Source organism: Camelus bactrianus, chromosome 7, assembly GCF_048773025.1.
Source record: "Camelus bactrianus isolate YW-2024 breed Bactrian camel chromosome 7, ASM4877302v1, whole genome shotgun sequence".
In the NCBI taxonomy this organism is placed as follows: Eukaryota; Metazoa; Chordata; class Mammalia; order Artiodactyla; family Camelidae; genus Camelus; species Camelus bactrianus.
The window spans coordinates 73652249-73672114 of NC_133545.1; the positions used below are offsets into that span (position 1 = coordinate 73652249).

General features: G+C 40.2%; 1 protein-coding gene across 7 annotated transcripts in view; it reads left to right on the forward strand.

Moving 5' to 3' along the window:
• MAGI2 (membrane associated guanylate kinase, WW and PDZ domain containing 2) overlaps window positions 1–19866 on the forward strand; it is a 1118509-nt gene that overhangs the window by 993682 nt on the left and 104961 nt on the right. For all 7 annotated transcript variants that reach the window (XM_074367572.1, XM_074367574.1, XM_074367573.1 and 4 more), the window contains one exon: window positions 2742–3002. In XM_074367572.1, the coding sequence (XP_074223673.1) occupies window positions 2742–3002 (261 nt within the window). The remainder of the gene's footprint in view (window positions 1–2741; window positions 3003–19866) is intronic.

The following is a 19866-nucleotide window of genomic DNA, read 5'->3' on the forward strand; positions in this document are numbered from 1 at the left end:
GAGTAGTTGGAACTGTGATGACTTGCAAACTCCAAACTCAGTCTAGGGAGCAGCAGTTGCCTCACTCTAGTGGACTATCACCAAATATTTCAAGAGAAACTGGAAATCCATCTTTCTGTAAAAATCTTCCTATTTGAAAACATTGGCAATTAATCTTAACAATAATTAAACAAAGACTAGGTCAGCACTGAGCCAGAATAGTAAATGGATCTGCAGACCAAGAGCACCTGCTGGCCAGCAGTAGACTGTTCCAGTCAGCACAGTGATGATTTCTAGTATGACTGGTGAGGACAAAACAGAAGCATAACCTAGAAATGAATGATTTGACTTGAGTAGATATTAAGTGACTGAATTCCGTACACCCATTTGTGTGCAAGCCAGAAGGATGAGTCAGTGGTTCTGGGAGTTAGTGAGCTAAAAAAAACAGTGCATGATATTTAGTTACTTTCTGACATTTTACTATATTATTCTAAAACAACGTTGTCCATGTCCTATATCAGAAAGGGTTGTTGGAGAAAAGAAAGTCATATTTGGGTCCAGAGCCAGCCAAGTAGAAAAATGATGTGAAGTCAACTCTATCCATCAAAGTCAATGATTGGAAGTCTTCTTAACTCCCCGATTTTAAGTGTGCTCACGTTGTTACAGATAAAGAACTTTGTTCTAGAGGGTGAAACAGACTTCCAGAAGCAATAGGAAAGTATGCTGTTAATCTGTTTGACTCACCCAGTGACCACTCACATTGAATGAGGCAATGATTTTCTTTTCTTTCTCCCTCTAGAATCTGTGGCACAGAACGCCGAACCATTTACTGCAAAGACAGACAATTTTTCTTTGTTGCTGCTTTACTGACAGCCACAGCTCTCAACCCCCTAAAATATGACAGCCAGAAAATGAAATCTCTCTTGTCACTGCCTATGACATTTAGTTACTGATTTGGTCCAATAACTCAGGGAGATTTTCAATTTAATGTTGCAGCATGATAATTGTTTGTTTTTCTTCTTTCTGACTGTCTCTAATCACTTTATTTCCAACTTGTGCGAGGACTGATAAAGGACATGTGCTTCACCAAGACAATAACAGCTTGTCTTTGCATGATATTTTCTAATGGAGAGGGTTCATTTTACAGGCGGTTTGAAATTCTGGTAGAAAAGAGGGGAAAGCTTTGACATTGACATTTTGTTCCTTTATCACCTCGGTATGTTTCTCACAGATGAAAAGCATCCACTTGTTTTATCTTCTTAAAACCTGATTAATTAAGTCTTACAGAAAAATTCAAATTTAGCAGGCAATAATAAACAGCAGCCTGGGTCTTATTCATTCTGTAATTACAGATGAGAAATAAATACGTTTTTGTAAAGGCCATTTTTAAATCTGAGCGTGTGAGTAAATGCAGCTCTTTTTTTAAAGTATCAGTATATAACAAAACATCTCTTGTAGTCAGTGTTCTTTCTGCCTGATTTGTGAACTGACTTTGATTTTTGAAATGTAATGATTTTTCATTTCAGAATGGAATTACAGCCTACGAAGGAAGTTAAGAGCCTTCATTGGAATTTTGGGTATTTTTAACTCGTCATCTGAGACATCTTTCAGAGGAGACTATATCTAGAGACCTGGAAAGAAATCATTAATTGTCATTGTTTTCTATTTTATTGTTCCTCTGTTCCATAAACACCTTTTGAGTACACTAATTAAATTATAAGAGGAAAATGAAACGGTCCTATTTCTAATCACAGTATTCTAGGGTCCTGCTTCAGTTTTTTACATCAGAATATCAAAATCTAGGTATTAAAATGAAAATATCCTTTCTTGGATGATAGATCAACTTTCATTTTAGAAACTTGCTTCTCTTGGCTGCCAATTTTCTATCATTTCTCCCTTAAAATATGCTTGCTTTTCCTTGGAAGTAGTGGCTTGGTTTATCTGGCTGATAATAAAGTATATTTTGTAATAATACAGAATGAAAATGAGCAAGGCCTCCAACACCTCCCTTAGAGATTTCAAATTCATCTTTCCTTAGCCTGACGTTGTTGGATTTGATCCCAGAGTGAGCAAACTTAGAAGTATGGTTCCCACCTACACAAAGTGAATTAACACTTCTAGGCTAACAGAATATCACAAAACTAAATAAAACCATGGCTTTTTAGTAAAATTATGATATATCATTCTACATGGACATCCCTTGGGCTGTTAGCCCCAACTATAATCCTTCTACAGCCACATTTCTCGAAGTATGGCCTGAGACCTCACCCGCATTCCTGTGCCCAGTGGTCCTCGGATCTGCTAGAAAAAACTCCTTGGGTAGACCCTGAAGATTTATGTTTTTTACAAGTTCTTTAAGTTTTATGCCCAGTAGAGTTTAAGGTTCTGTCTACCTGTTTTAGGATCTTCTTTGATCAATTATTGTTACAAAAATAAGAAGCCTGATGTTTAAAACTAGACATTGTTTTGGGGGTTTGTAGTCTTACCAAGAAGTTATACACAAGTAGGAGCACAGAGGAAGGTGATGAGGGGTTTTACCTGTGTTCGCTAGGAAGGGTAGAATGGGGCCAAGACCTAGGGGGCTCCGTACGTAGCCAGGTCTGTAGCCCTTCAAATGCTCTTCACATCTTGTGGGGAGTAGAAGCCAGTCAACCCATCTTGTAAAAATGCCGGTGACTGTAGCAGTGTCCAGTACACAGGAAGCACTCGTTCATCAAGACTCTTGCTAAATAACCGGTGCCTGTGTACGATGTGTGTTCCAGGGGAGCCCTGCCCAGAGAACGGGAGGAGTCCAGGCTCTGTATCAACCCACCACAGCTCTCCTCGCAGTGACTACGCGGCCTACACCAACACCTACGCCAACAGCAACCACGCCGCCCCCAGTAGCAACGCCTCTCCGCCCGAAGGCTTCACATCACACAGCCTGCAGACCAGCGATGTGGTCATTCACCGCAAAGAGAATGAAGGCTTCGGCTTTGTCATCATCAGCTCCCTGAACAGGCCTGAGTCTGGATCCACCATAAGTAAGTGACTTCTTTGCCTGCGTCTGAGTAAGAGGTCTTGTTTTTATTGTTCTGGTGTTGGGGATTCTGGACAAGTAGACCAGAGGACTGCTGTAGTTAGACTTCCAAGTGGAGCCTGGAAGTCGCAGCTGTGGGCACAAATAAGCATCTTTGACACTTAACTGGCTGAACATTGCTGCCCTCTGGCTCAGGAAGAATGCAAGGCCACAGCTCATTTCCCCCCTCAATCCGCCACCCCCTCGAAAGCTCTTAAAAGTTCATTTTAAACTGAGAAGAAGATAAAACAGCGATGTGGGAGTTTTGATGGGAGGGAAGGGGAATTTCATTCTGTAGAATGAAAACAGGTGTACAAAGAATCTGGGGGGAAAGTGGTTCTGGCAGAAGCATTGAGGTGGGAAGGCGCTCAGCATTCAGAAAATATACAGAAAGCGTATGATCTCACATTACACGTGGAATCTAAAAAACAAAGCGAACGAACAAACATGACAAAACAGAAACAGACTCATAGATACAGAGAACAAATGTGTGGTTGCCAGAGGACAGCGGGTAGGGGGATAGGTGAAGTAGGTGAAAGGGATTAAGTGGTTCAAACTCCAGTTGTAAAATAAATGTCACAGGACATAATGGACAGCACAGGGAATATATATAGTCCATAACGTAACTTCATATGGTGTGTAATATATAAAAATAAAGCATCATATACACACACACAGAGAAGCACAGTGCGGCTGTGGTATAGTGAATGAGAGCAGCGTGAGACCAAGACATAGAACCAAGCAGGAGCCAGACTGCAGGGCTTCACACACCCTTGGGAAGAAGCCTGGACTGTAGTCTAAATCCATGGGAACCATTGGAAGGTCTTCAGCAGTGGCCAGAAATCTGACTTATATTTTTAAAGGATGAGTCCAGCTGCTTGTGAAAAATGAAATCGGGGCAAGAGAGCAAGAGTGGAAGCATGAGACACAGTTAGGAGGCCATTCAAACAGTCCTGTGGGCCGTGGTGATCGTTTTGTAATGTACAGAAATATCTGTGTTGTGCACCTGGGAGTAACAGCATTGTACGTCACTTATACTTCAATTTAAAAAACTATAAAAATAAGTAGCATTTTAAATAAATAAATAATAAAACAGCCCTGTGGATCCAGAGATCCCAGTGCCTTCCCTTAGGGTAGAAATAGTGGACAAAGGAGAAGTAGATGGTTTCACCTTCTGGGGTTCCTCCAGAACTAAGGTTCCACAAGTCTGCACAGCAGTCAGGGTTGAATTTCTCTTCCAAGCAATCATCTTTGCTGATTCTCAGCTTCCTCAGTGGTTTTCCTTTCAGCAGTACTATTCCAGGAGTCACTCAGTAGCCAGCAAAACAGTAGGACAGAAGAAGTGTTAGGAAGACCTGTGCATTTTTCGTGTTGAAGTGATTTAGCCCGAAATGCTGTGGATGGAAGCACCAGAATAGAGAGCACTAAGAGAAAAAATAATTGTCATGTTGTGGCCCTAAAATTCTTAAAACTGTGGTTGTTCCCAGCACATGGCAACTGACGCAGATGTCAAACAATACCAGAGATCATTTTAGAATGAATAAGAATGTTTTATGATAAAATTAATATTAGCATTACACCACCAGAACTAAATGGAGAGAATTGCCCTGTTTAGCTTTAGCATTGACAAATTCAAGAGTGAGAACGGTGGAAGTGTTAAACCTCAGTGTGTGTGTGCAGAAGCTAAATTATATACATCTGAAAGTACAATTTCATTTCTCTTCTTTAGAATAAGCAGAAGAAATAAATTCAGTGTTTAAGCATAGAGTAAAAGCAGGATTCTGTCAGTGCGAGGGAGTCATCAAGATTAAAAGGACACAAGCCTAAAGATTTTCATGAATTATATAAACAGCCTTCCAATAATTTACACTTGGGGAAAATGTTCACAGAGAGCTTTTGTAGCTATTCCAGTCATTCAGGTTGTTTATTGGGGCAGGATACCTAAAGGACTAGAATAAAATTAGAAGTCTACTGCCACATTGAAAGTGTTAACATGCATTTAAGGTCTTAGCTTTGTTTGAAGTGGGACAGCGTTATTGCTAAATATATAGGAGGGTGTGTGTGTGCATCTGTGTATGTGTGTACGTGCAGGCACTTATTACATAAAGGAGCCACAAGTGCTTTGTCTGTTGCGAATAAAATCCTTGCATGGGTAGATTTGGAAATAACCAAATGCAAATGCTTACAATTAACATGTGGATTTTTCTTCCTACTAAGTGACATTAGAATGACCTCAAAAGAGTAATTCTGTTTTCAAAATGATACTATTTTACATCATCCTGGAGAGTGGAAATACATTCTAGAGTTCATGATGCTTCCTGGCATCTTTTTTCACTTTTTTTTCGATTTAAGGAGTTTAAAATACGGGTTGCCTCACGTTCTGTGGGAAGAGCAGCAGTGACACTGAGAGCACGTAGTGTTTACAGTCTGTAATTTGTAACATGCACCTAAAAGGTTCCTGTACGTGATGCTGTTTCATGCTTAACTTCCATAATAATTTTCCACTCTAATTTCTAAGTGCCTCATCCTTGTCTCAAATCCATCGTCAGAACATCAAAGTTTCTTGGGCTCTGTGAGACCGGGAGAGTGTGATGTTATCCTGTACTCAGGAGTCACAGTCGTTCCCAGGGCTTGTGTCATTTTTCTCTTCGTGTCTAATCTGAGCCCAAGGATCTTGAACACATTTGTTGTTTATTTTTAAGGCTATTGAAACCCTCTCCTTAGCAAACAGAGCACTGTTATTTATGCCTTCGAGAGGTGTGCCATCACATTTAGGTGAGGGAGTGGCACGTCTAACAACCCAGGTGCTATAATCATACTGCCTGGCTTTGAAACTTGGTTCCATCATTTACTAGCTGTGTGCGTGACCTTAAGGAAGTTACATGACCTCTTTGGGCCTTAGTTTCTTTGAATGTAAAGAAAAGTTAATTTTAACGTCTATGTCAGTGGGTTGCTAAGAGGGTTGAATGAATGAGTGCATGGAGGTGCTTAGAACGTGGGCTCAGAGTGCACACTAAGTATGTCATCGTTGTGTCTAGACCGCCATCCCTTCCAGGAATTGTTTTTCCATTCCATCAGCTCACTCTTAGAGAGCACAGGGTTCACATTGGCTGTTAGTTCAATCAGTCGTTAGTCAGAGCCCCCTACTCTCCCAGAGCAGCTACATATGGGCAGCAGGTGAGCATCGCTGAGGGTCAGCTCCCCCTCCCCACGTGCTGACTTCAGGGAGCACTGTCCTCCCCACCCCGTTGGGCCAGTGGTTGGGCAGTTGAGCAGTGGCAGCCACGCCTTTGCCCAGTGGAGTGGGCCTTTGCCGAGGCTCCAGGCTGGAAGTCCAGAGTTCACTAGCCAATAAACTGAAAGAGTCACAACAAGCATCAAAATTCAGACTCAAAGCCGTGCCTTTTAGAATTTCCTGCAAACCTTATGTCTCTACTGAGTATATCTGTAAAGAAAGGAGAGATGGAGAACCCAGATGTGAACCTCCCGCCTTGCAGACAGGGACAGTTACCTTCCGCAGCCTCTTCAGCCCAGGCAGCAGCTTTGCCAGGGACACCAAATATGTAAGCAACTGGGAACTTGGAACGTGGGGTTCCTGGCTTATTTATTGCCTGGCATTTAGTAGGGCTTTTTATCAAAGCCTCGCATATTTTTTCCACAATATTATTTCCAAAAATAATAATAAAGAAGAATTTTTTCTTTATATATTTATATTAATGTGATAAAGGAGCACACTGCTTCCTTCCAAAGACACTGACCCAGGAGGCCAGCTCTTGCCTGGGAGTAGACATATCTTAGAAGCTTTCTATCTGAGGTGCAAGAAGATCCTTCTCAGTTTAAAATGAGAGCAGGCAAGCTTCCTGAGTATTTTTGTCCCATTATCTCAAATATTAAGCATTTTTTTCAGACCTTAAAATTGAACCCAAGGGAAAACAAAGCAGTGTGCAGACCAAAGCCTAGGATAAAAGTGATCTATAATAAGTAATTGCACTTAAAATTCTTTTTTTTTTAAATTTTTTATTGATTTATAATCATTTTACAATGTTGGGTCAAATTCCAGTGTAGAGCACAATTTTTCAGTTATACGTGAACATATATATATTCATTATCACATTTTTTTCTCTGTGAGCTACTATAAGATCTTGTATATATTTCCCTGTGCTACACAGTATAATCTTGTTTATCTATTCTACATTTTGAAATCCCAGTCTATCCCTTCCCACCCCCTACCCCCTTGGCAACCACAAGTTTGTATTTTACATCTGTGAGTTTGTTTCTGTTTTGTATTTATGTTTTGTTTGTTTGTGTTTTTTTAGATTCCACATATGAGCAATCTCATAAGGTATTTTTCTCTTTCTGGCTTATTTCACTTAGAATGACATTTTCCAGGAGCATCCATGTTGCTGCAAATGCATTATGTTGTCAGTTTTTATGGCTGTATAGTATTCCATTGTATAAATATACCACATCTTCTTTATCCAGTCATCTGTTGATGGACATTTAGGCTGTCTCCATGTCTTGGCTATTGTAAATACTGCTGCTATGAACATTGGAGTGCAGGTGTCATTTTGAAGTAGGGTTCCTTCTGGATATATACCCAGGAGCAGGACTTCTGGGTCATATGGTAAGTCTATTCCTAGTCTTTTGAGGAATCTCCATACTGTTTTCCATAGTGGCTGCACCAAACTGCATTCCCACCAGCAGTGTAGGAGGGTTCCCCTTTCTCCACGGCCTCTCCAGCATTTGTCATTTGTGGATTTTTGAATGACGGCCATTCTGACTGGTGTGAGGTGATACCTCATTGTAGTTTTGATTTGCATTTCTCTGATAATTAGTGATACTGAGCATTTTTTCATGTGCCTTTTGATCATTTGTATGTCCTCCTTGGAGAATTGCTTGTTTACATCTTCTGCCCATTTTTGGATTGGGTTGTTTGATTGTTTCTTATTAAGTTGTATGAGCTGCTTGTATATTCTGGAGATCAAGCCTTTGTTGGTTTCATTTGCAAAAATTTTCTCCCATTCTGTAGGTTGTCTTTTTGTTTTACTTCTGGTTTCCTTTGCTGTGCAGAAGCTTGTAAATTTCATTAGCTCCCATTTGTTTATTCTTGCTTTTATTTCTATTGCTTGAGTAGACTGTTCTAGGAGAACATTTTTGAAATGTATGTCAGATAATGTTTTGCCTATATTTTCTTCTAGGAGGTTTATTGTATCTTGTCTTATGTTTAAGTCTTTGATCCATTTTGAGTTTATTTTTGGGTATGGTATAAGGGAGTGTTCTAGCTTCATTGCTTTACATGCTGCTGTCCAGGTTTCCCAACACCATTTGCTGAAGAGACTGTCTTTATTCCATTGTATATTCTTGCCTCCTTTGTCGAAGATGAGTTGACCAAAAGTTTGTGGGTTCATTTCTGGGCTCTCTATTCTGTTCCATTGGTCCATATGTCTGTTTTTGTACCAATACCATGCTGTCTTGATGACTGTAGCTCTATAGTATCGTCTGAAGTCTGGGAGAGTTATTCCTCCAGCCTCTTTCTTTCTCTTCAGTAATGGTTTGGCAATTCTAGGTCTTTGATGGTTCCATATAAATTATATTATGATTTGTTCTAGTTCTATGACGTATGTCCTGGGTAATTTGATAGGGATTGTATTAAATCTGTAGATTGCCTTGGGCAGGGTGACCATTTTGACAATATTGATTCTTCCAATCCAAGAGCATGGGATATCTTTCCATCTTTTAAAGTCTTCTTTAATTTCGTTCATCAATGATTTATAGTTTTCTGTGTATAATTCTTTCACCTCCTTGGTTAGGTTTATTCCTAGGTATTTTATTACTTTGGGTGCTATTTTAAAGGGGATTGTTTCTTTACTTTCTTTTTCTGTTGATTCATCATTAGTGTAAAGAAATGCAACTGATTTTTGAACGTTAATTTTGTAACCTGCTACCTTGCTGAATTCTTTGATCAGCTCTAGTAGTTTTTGTGTGGACCTTTTAGGGTTTTCTATATATAGTAACATGTCGTGGGCATATAGTGACACTTTCACCTCTTCTTTTCCAATTTGGATGCCTTTCATTTCTCTCTCTTGCCTGATTGCTGTGGCTAGGACTTCCAAGGCTATGTTGAATAGGAGTAGTGATAGTGGGCAGCCTTGTCTTGTCCCAGATTTTAGTTGGAAGCTTTTGAGTTTTTCACCGTTGAGTACTACGCTGGCTGTAGGTTTGTCATATATAGCTTTTATTATGTTGAGATATGTTTAAAATTCTTTTAAAAATTCAAACAAAGATTTATATGGAAAGATGTTCATTGCCATATTATTGATAGACAGAAAATTCGAACAATGTTAGAAACTTCTCCAAAAGTGGAAATGTTGGGATATTTGGGAAATTCAAGGCGTTTGCTGCCATTGACCAACTCTACTGTCTTCTTTGCTGAAATTGTGTACCCAGGATAAAGACGTCTCAGGTAGCCTTCTGACTCCGACTGGATCAGATGCTTGCTCTTTAGAAATGTCCAATGGCCAAGTGCAGTGGGATCGACAGTTTGGGCCACCCCAGCTGAAGGTCTGAGTCCTCACATCCAGGTTTTATTACAGTGCTATAACCTGTCATTATAGGTAGTTCCTACTCTGCCCCCTAAAATCTGCTTTCCTGCCAGAGATTCCCAAGAAGGGCTTTGGCGCAAGTGATAAAATAAAAGTGACCCTGGTCTCCTGCTTTTCTAAAATTTGCGAGGAAAGTTATGGTGGACCGTATGGGGCAGACGTGCCCAGGCAGCTTGGACATCCGTGGTGGAGGCAGGCAGCTAGTTGAGGGAATTCATAAACTAGGTGGAGGCCCATACAAGCTGTGAGGTAGAACATATTCAGGGCGGCAGTCACAGCAGCAATCCAAGCAGGCACCATTAGGGGAACATTCATTTCAACCCTTCCTTCCTTCATTTTGTCCTAAAGGCATTGACTCCACTTTCCGTATCTTTATTGCAGGTGACTCAGTGGTCAGCATGCTCCTGGCTCTTAACAATCTTCTGGCTCTGTACCAGCACTGATATTCTTGGTTTCCATGTGTGCACTTTCTCTGACACAGGGTGGAGTATAGACTAGGTCATTACTGACTCTTGCCAACACCGGCTGCAATCCACTGAGCTAGGAAGGAGTTAGTTATCTTTGGTAAAATGCCTTGACCGCTTTCTCAAAGTCCTTGATGATGTCCAGAGGCCCTGAAGTTGTTCTGGAAATTCAGAAGCTTAACTAACAGGTCTCTTATGACATTTTAAGAGTAATTCCCTAAAAAGGATGAAATAAAACTGAACAATCAGTAAAGCAGGTTAAGATTTTTTTCCCACCAAAACTCACCCCAGCAACCAATCAGCCACTGAATAGTCATTTTAATTTAGGGGAGGTACAAATGAAAAGCAAAAGCCAAGATTTCTGTAGTCTTGCACTAATACAGGAGATTTAAATTAAATGGAAAGTGCATTGGACAATAAGTCTGAGCCTCTCTCCAGCTTATCCACTAACTACTGTGTCCCTCAAGCTAATCACTTGGTCTTTTTGTGCTTCTTCCTTATCTAAACTATAAGGAAAGGTGGTCTTAATGGCCTCTGCCAACTCTAAATTAGATTATGTCATGAATCAGCATGAAATTAGGTGTTAGGTTTTGTCTGTGTGTGAAAAGCCTTGGGTAAGTTTGAGGCCTGGATTGTGTCTTTCATTGTCTTAAGCTTTCATTTTAAATTTTTATTACTTTCAGTTTTGATTGTTTTTAAGGTGCTCCTAACACTTTCAATTCTTTTGTTCATCTTATCCTTTGTCAAGAAATGATCTGAAACAGGCACTTTAATATACTAAACTAACTCCCCTTTAGGGCATTTTAAGGCAATGTTTTCCTCCTCTTTTTCACTTCGCAGAGCCCTTGTCAAGTGATGGTGTTTGTATATCGCACTGAGATAAAGTGGACAAGGCTGCCGGGGGCACAGGGCAGCCTCTCTGGGAGCTCCCTGGCCTCGCCCAGCCCTCCCAGCTGTCTCCGCCACTGTAGCCTTTAGTGGCTTTAATGGACTCCTTTGAATGGCCCATAGTTACAGAGATTTGCCCCAAAGTGAAGCCTCTGAACAGCAGCAACCAATAAACACCTCAGCTTACATTTCATGGGCTTAGGTTGTGGCAGTGGATTTTCTTCGGTATTGGGGTTTATTCATTGATCACCTTGAAAACGCAAGTAATTGGTGCAACTGGTACTGATGCTGGGACCTTGACCTTCTCTGAGTCATTGTAAATTTTGACCTATCAATGCTCTATCCCCAAAAGTCATTGCTGGAAAGTTTCTGGAGTCCTATCCATGCAGTGGAAAATGGGAATTAGAAAGTGAGTCCGTTGGTTTCTCTGTCATTGGTTTGCAAAAACAGGTTTCCTTTCAGAGTTCTTAACCAGCTTCATAACCTGCAATATTCCCTTAATCCTTAAATGAATCTCTGCTTTGGATTCCTTCAGTAACACAGTGCTTTTGCTTTTATGCTGAGAGTAGTTCACTTGGGAGGCGGCATGGTAGTATCGCCCACACTGGTAATGCGAGTGCTTGTGTAACGGAAGAGATACAGTGGTACAGGGGACATTGATATGAAATGTCAGTTTTCTCCCAAATATCTGGCTTCTAAATATAACTCATGAAACCATTAAGATAAGCAAATGTCTTCATAATCTTTTGGCAAATCTACACATACCAAAAAGATAAGATTATGTTCCATCTACATATGTTTCAAACTAAATCAATTTTTTCACGTTTATTAGTGTAACTAATTTCTGCTTCAGGAGGTAGCCAGGTGAGTGGAGGGCAGGTTCTAATGATGCAAGTGCATCAAGAAAGGTGGCACTTTCTATGTACAATCCAACCTTCTCATCATGAATCCTTGATTTTAACAGCCCTGATAAAAATATCTACAGAGTAAAGTTCAAACACACTCCTCTTAAATCCAAGACCCTAGGTAATGTAAATACACCACTTTTTACCAATAGGTCCTCCCAGTTCCATTCCATCAAAGCTGATTTAGTTACCCTTGAAAGACAATGTTTGCTTTTCTGCCCCAGTGTTTTGGCTACTCCCTCTTGAAATACCTTCTTTTATCCACTAATAAATGGAATCAAGCTTTCTCCCAGGCACTGTGCTAGGAATCTTCCATTGCATTTAATTGTCATAGTAATCCTAAGAGGCAGAGACTGCTGCCCAAATGAGCAGGTCAAAAATCTCTCAATCTCTGAATGAGATTTTGCCTGACCCCTTACCCTTCTTAAGTGTCTTCTCCAGTTCTTGTATGGAATTCTTATCTGTACCTCCCTTGAGTGTTGACTGCTCCCTTCTATTATTGCATCTGTTATTACTGTCATTCTCACTTTTTCATATTTTTGTTTTGCTACCCCAAAATAAATTGTAGGTTCCTAAGGGCAAGAAATTATGACATTTCTTTGAATCCCTCACAGTTCCTGGTAGCCTGCTTTTCAAGGATTTGTCACATAATGTATGTTGCTGGGATTGGATTGGATCCTCTTATAGTGATCCAGCACTGTTTTCATCCAAGTAAGAGTGTGAATGTTCTCTGCTCAGATTTTCCCTTCCCCTAAACCTATCTGTTCCATCCCTCAAAGGCAGCAAGATGTGTCTTTGAAAATGGGCAAAGTAGCAGAAGATCACTTAGGGGTGGAAGTATGTGCAAGCTGGTCCTTGCCCAGCATGAGAAATTGCATGATAAGAAGGTGGAACTGTAGCAGTGTCCTAGAATGTAGATTTCCCATCAGTTGTTCTCAACCCAAGTAGATGATTCCATATCAGCTCAGGGCCTGATGACGTCTTAGATGAGAAAGGATATCTAATAAATCAGGCCCCGGCCAGCCATCTCGGTGCCTCTGGGAAACCCCTCTAGTCATGAGCATCCAGGTTTCAAAACCCTTGTCCTCTGAAGGGCCAGGCTGTTGGCCTCAGGATGCTCTCTGATTCAGCTCATCCTGGCACTGACTGTTCCCGGAATCGCCATCCATCTGTGTGAACACCACCTCAGGGATAATTATATCACCCTGAACAGGAAGGTTTGGATGGCATCCCAAGCTCCTTAGAAAAAAGTATTACCTCAAATTATTTATTCATTTCACAATCCTTGTTAACAAAGCAACCCTTTTGAGTTCCAAGTGAACAACTTCTGAATCACATTATTTCTTTATAGGATCATACCCAGCTAAAACCAGATGACTAGGACCTGTTGATTAAGTTCCATCTTTTTAGCCCTGAACATGACTGGTTTTGTTCCCAGGTTAAAACCTGGCTGCCTAGGTTCTACCAGTAAGCAGACAAGCAAACAAACAAATAAAGATTCTGCATCAAACTCTTAAGTACTGTGATATCCAAACATCAAAGCATCTGTTAACTAAAATGGAAGGACGAATGTAAGCATTTCACTCTCTTAGCTCTAATACATTTAAATCATTAAATTGTAAAAAAAAAAAAAAAAAAAAATCCACAGAGATGCACCATCATTATTTATTCTCACAAAGAGGAGCAATACCACCTATTCAAAAAAAAAAAAAAATCTGACTACTCACAGTGAATTTAAAAAAAAATTCTAGACCATTTTTCCTATTTGAATAGAGATCATAAATCGTAAGTTTTCCCCAGCAGGAATCATTTCTCAGAAGGGTTTTATCATTGTGTTCAAAAACTCTGCAGGCAGCAGCAAAAGGTGGACGTGTGGATGTCTTCTTAGCTTCAGCTGTTCGGTTGTCTCAAAGCTCGTAGCAGGGTGATCAGTAGCTGTTCCTCGGGGCTGGTGTCCTGTAGCCCCTTGTTATTCACTGGATGGTACAGGCAGACTGCAGCTGTGAAAAGAGCCCAGACTGTGTACACGGTCCCCTTCCACCAGTGGAAAATGCTCATCACGTTCCCAAACAAATTCTGAGGCTGCAGGTCACTTTTGCAAAAGACACATGTTGTTCATAATCCATTCAGGATCTCATGTTGGATTAAATTCTCTGTGATTTTATTTTTCTTCTTTTCCCCCCAACAGTCAACCACAGAAGAAAAACTGGTGCTGCATATACAACTATTTTAAAAGTATGTTGTTTAGTGAACACAGTCCTGTTATTTATCACCATTTTTCAGCTATATTCAAAGAGTGTCATTGGGAAATATTTTTCCCACTTGTACTGGGATACATAGCACTTCTTTTTATGCCCCAGCTTTCACCAAGGACTCAGGGAGCACCTCTGCCCAAACTCCTTCCTGCTGCACCAAATCCTGGTAAAAGCTATGTTTGTTTATTCACTTGACCACCAATAATTTTGAGATTGAAGCTGGATTTTTCCCAAACAAACCATGGCCAGTATTTTGTTAGAATCATTTCTAGAGATTAATTAGCCAGACTTTACTGAGGGATGATCACTGAGGTGTACACAGTGCCAAAGCAAATTAACTAAATAGTGGGGCCTGCTAATGGCATTTTCATTTTCCAGTCTGATCTCTTCCAGATCTTATTTCTATAAGCCAGGCAACAGTTTACTCCACAAACATGCCCAGATGTTGGGCACCTGATGAACCCATCTGATTTCAAGGGTGAGTTGCCCAAAACCTTCTGTTCAACAACCATTCAGCATAAAGATGTGTATTTATGGATTCATCATGAGAGGAAGGCCTTCCAGTCAGCAAGTGCACATAGTTTATTTAAAAGATGTTCTGAAAGAGAGCAGTTGAAATAACGTGTGGTAGAAGAAGATTTCAACTTAGAAATCTTCATTTCAATGTCTTTTAGACTTGTTAGATGAACAGCAAGATGAAAAATAACTTACATTCCTGTGGGCACTTGACAAAATTAAAATACATTAAAATCTTTATTGTGTTGGTTACCAAGTGTCTTAGTCTGTTCAGGCATCTATATAACAGGATACACACTGGTATCCTATAAACATAAGTTTACAGAAATTTATTTCTCACAGTTCTGGAGGCTGGGGAAGTCCAAGATCAAGGGACTGACAGCTTCAGTGTCTGGTGAGGGCCAGCTTCATAGATGGCATTCTCACGTGGTGTAAGGGGTAAGGGATATCTGCGGGTTCCTTTCATAGGGGCACTAATCCCATTCATGAGGGCTCCACTCTCATGACCTAATCGCCTCCCAAGGCCCCACCTCCAAATACCATCACTTTGGGGATTAGTTTTTTAACGTATGAATTCCAGGAGGACACAAACGTTCAGTTGAGGGCATCGAGTTGGCCACTGATATTGATGCTCCCTCGTGCTAAGTGGCTCAGAGAAGGCTGACAAGTGTAGCTTTCAGCTCCAAGCAATGTATATGATCACAAGTTTTAAAGCAGGCCTCCAGGTACCTAAGTTCATATCCCAGCTGAGTTTATACACAACTATGTCTTTCACTCTTGAGAGACCAAGGCAAGCTGTTACCAAACATGTTATCCACGTAAAAAACTTGAATACATCAAGCCCTCCTGACTGCCACTGCTGAAAAGCCTCAGTTGAGTTCTAGATTAGCACTGTGCAGTAGAGCTTTCTGAAGTGATGGCATGTTCTACACTGCACTGTAGCCACACTAGCCAGTAGCCATGTGTGGTTACGGAGCACTGGAAATGAGGCTGGTGTCGCTGAGGAGTTAGATTGTTAATTGTCTTTCATTTCAATTAACTGAAATAGCAAGTGTGGCTAGTAGCCACTGTGTTGGACTGCACAGCTCTGGAGCCTTGCAGTGGCCTTTAAGTGCTCTCCCTGCCTCCAGCCTTCTTCCCACTGTCCTGTCCTTCAGTTCACCCTTCACACCGCCACCATGGTACTCTTTTGACAGCAACAAGTCTGATATCATTTCTTTCCTAATCTACTGATGACTTCTGATTTGGCTGTAAAATAAATTCCAAACCCCCTGGCACAACCAGTAAGGCCTTTCATGACCTGTCTCTTGTTACCTCCATCCCAGGTCTCACTGTTCATGCTCATGCACCCCTGCATCCACAGTGCAGACTGTGCCTTTGCAAGTCACATCACCTGTGACTCTGATGCCTTCCCCATCCCTGCCCCTCTGGAAAAGTCCTGTTCACCTTTTAAAAGACAGACTAGGCAGCGTTTTCTGTTTGAAGTCTTCCCTGACCTCTTCCACTCTCCCCTACCCCTCATGCTTATTCAACATTAGTTATTTTTAACTTATCTCTATTTAGTTCCATCCAAAACCTTCTCTATCTCTCCCTGATGTTTCACTTTTCTTTCATTATTAAGATTTAATTGCACATAGTAAATTTTACCCTTTTAAGTCTCGTCTGAGATTTAACAAATTTGTTTAGTCATGTAACTACTGTCACAAGGATGTCAACCCCTCCCCCAATGCCAGCCCTGGCAACCTTGGATTTTTCTGTTCTGTAGTTTTGCCTTTCCCTATATAAATGGAATCCCACAGTACGTAGCCACTTAGCACAGTGAGTGCATTTGCAGTTCTTCAGGGTTGCTTCATGTGTCAATATCGATTCTTTTTTTTGCTGAATAGCATTCCATTGTGTGAATGTATTATAGTTTGCTCTTCCATTCCCAGGTGGAGGGTATTCTGGTTTTTTTCTGATTTTGGTGATTGTGAATAAAGCAGCTGTGGACCTTTACATACAGGCTTTTGTGTGAAGATAGGTTTGCATTGCTCTTGAGTACCTACGAGTGGGATTGCTGGTTCATGAGGTCCGATTTCCGAAGTGGTTGTTCCACTTTGTGTCTCCCTGGATGAGAGGTCCAGATGCTCCACATCCTTGCAAGTGTTTGTTATTTTCAGGCGTTGTTGTTGATGTTAATTTTAGCCATTCCAGAAGGGGTGCATTGGTTTCAGTTTGCATTTCTTCCCTAAAGGCTAATGACATTGAAGACCTCTTCATGTGCTCTTTTACCATCCTTATATCTTCTTTTTCACTTTTGGTCTCTTCCATATAGAATGTAACTGGCAATTCACTGTGGATACATTTTGAGGTTCTTCAGCCTTTGTTTTTTCATTTCTAATTTATTTCTTGTGATAGCATAACAAATCATTTTACAATGATGATTTTAGGTAAAGTTATTATGGAGTCATATGTCTGCTTAGTAACATTGAAAACACATAGAGTTACTATGCTTCAAAATACAAGGTTAAAAAAAAATTTTAAAAAAAATACAAGGGGTGAGAGAAAATACATGTAAGCAGAAATCCAAATGATGTTGAAATGTGCAATATTTGGGCAATAAAGATATGGGTAAGAAAGAAAAATGATATGCAGTGATGGTCTCACTTTACAAATCAGGAAACTCTGACATGATTTGGCCATTCATAGGTCATACAGCAAGCTGTTTTCAATGTTAATACGTGATCAAGATCTTCTCTCTCCTCAACACTTTGCTTGAGGGCCTGTTCATATTTAGTTTTCTCCAGTTACGCAGAGTCATTACTTCAAGTTAAAACATGATCTACCCCGTTAGTGGAACTTTGGCTTCTGTGGGAAACTGAACAGCCAATAAATATTCATGTAATCTTCTGGATAACATATTGAAAAGGACAGCTGGCTCAGGAGGGATCATTTGCCTGGGTTAGTATCTGTTTCCGTTTACATTAAGAAAATATTGCAAGAAGTTATTATCTACCTGAGGGCTTAGGGGAATACAATGAAAAGCTGATATTGCACCTGATTGCTTTTGACATTTACCTATTGTAACAGGGAAACTGTGTGAAGATAGCCAAGTGACTTTTCACAAAACACAATTTCAGAAGCTATAAAAGGAAAAAGGAAATGGCAGAGATAGAACACACTGCATCTGTAAAAATGAGAAACATGACTTGTCAGCAACACCAGCTTGTAACTATCAACCATTTCTACGGGGCCTGCTGAGAAATTACTGAAAGCCAAGTGCATTGATGGGTGTGAAGTCTCAAAGGCAGTCGAGAGATATAGAGGAAAGAAAGTGTGGTTTCATTGAACGTTTTTAAGCCAGTACCTGGCGTTGATGAAATGTAATTGTATGACATTTTCTGAACTCTTGAAAAGAAATCAGTTGTCTTTTATACTTTATCTGTCAGGGCTACAGGAAACAGTAAGACTTTTAAAGTTTGGGTACATAAATTATTGACAGTTTTTTTTTTCCTGATAGATTCCAGATCTTTAACTGGTACACGAAAATACTGATGGCAACAACTGATTTAAATTTACAAAAGATATTGTAAATTTCTACTTAATGGCATCATTAATATGTGTATCTCCTCCCATTTCTTAGACACCAATGAAATGGTAGTAAAGGAAGAGGAAAGGAATGGGAATGAGTGGGGAAGTTATTTTAAAGACAGAAAAAGGGCAACTCATTTTGCCAGGCAAAGGAAACCCAAAATAAATGGGTAACACAGATCTGCTCATTTTTGTAGAACTCAGAGCAGCTCAGAACTTTAAAAACTTGGGGCAGAGTAGAACACAATCACATTCAGGGTCTTTTGACAAAAATGCAAAAAAATACTAATTAGAGGTGATATTTGACTTAGACAAATTTTCTTTGGCAACTTATAGACCAAAATAGGTCATAAAAAGAATGTCCCAGCTACCTTGAAATTAGCATGGTAAAGGATGATTTTTGAGAATAAATGAGATACATCTCTACAGAAGATAAGGGCTTAAATATTTAGAATGGAACTGTTTTCCATTCTCTCCCTTTCCAACTCGTCATACCCCACACACATACCCTTCTGGCCACCTACAGATTCGAGGATCATGACTCTTCTGAAGTTTCTTTAGTTCCTGCCACTCTCCTGTCTAGACATTTTGTCAGATTATGAAGGAAATAAATCATATGGAAAGAATACACAAACTCCTTGAAATGTGGTGGTATACATTAAAGTCTACTTAAAGAAAGGTCAAGAAGGATATTTGCTTTGTAGAGGCTGAATAATGAGTGACTTAGAATAATTTTCACAACGGAATAAGAGAAGGTAATTTTTAGGCCTCTTGAATCATCATGTGAAGAATCAAGGATCTTTTAAGAATATACTTAGCAGAAATCACTTGGACTACCTCTTCTAGTGATGTGCATGGGAGTGAGAAATGCAACCACAGGAGAAATTATTTTTACTCCTTCTCCTGCCACCGTTTGCGATCATTTTTGTTAGTAGCTCTACCATATTCTCATTTACATCTTCCACTGCAGATGTTAAAGGCAGTGGAGTGATATGAAGAGGAAATCTATTATGGATCTAGCCATGTAGGATTAATTATATAATTTTTAGGGCCCAGTGCAAAACGAAAACACAAAATCCTTGCTCAAAAATTGCTAAGATGGTCAAGATGGTGACAGCACGCTATTACACCAGACATTAGACCCTTTTGAGCGTAGAAACCTGTGTGGCTGCACAGGTCACACATCCGTGAAAGTGGCCTTGTGTCTACAAACCCACCAAATCTTTCCAAATACTGAAACCATGCTAACCCAACCATGTTCCAGATAGAACAGTCAAGTGATAGCTAATTACAATTCCTAATGCAATGAGATTTCTTTTGGTTAACAATTCACTCTCAGCAAAATAGAAGCATACAGAGTGAGGTATGGCTGATGTGTGTTTCTCTCCAGCACAACAGTTAATACTTTTTAGATGGTGCTTTCTGCCCTTAGAAACGAGTTCGGCTGGCCTCCCCAGTTGCCAGTCTGGGACCCTCTTTCCATTCTCCCATCTGACCATCTGCTTATTACCAACTGCAGGGTAACTAAACTGTCAACTGGAAGAGAATGACTAGGGTTCTGGGCGGAGTGGGGGGAGTGCACTTTTGGAATATGCAGTCCTTAAAACACCAACTGCTCGGTTTTAGGTC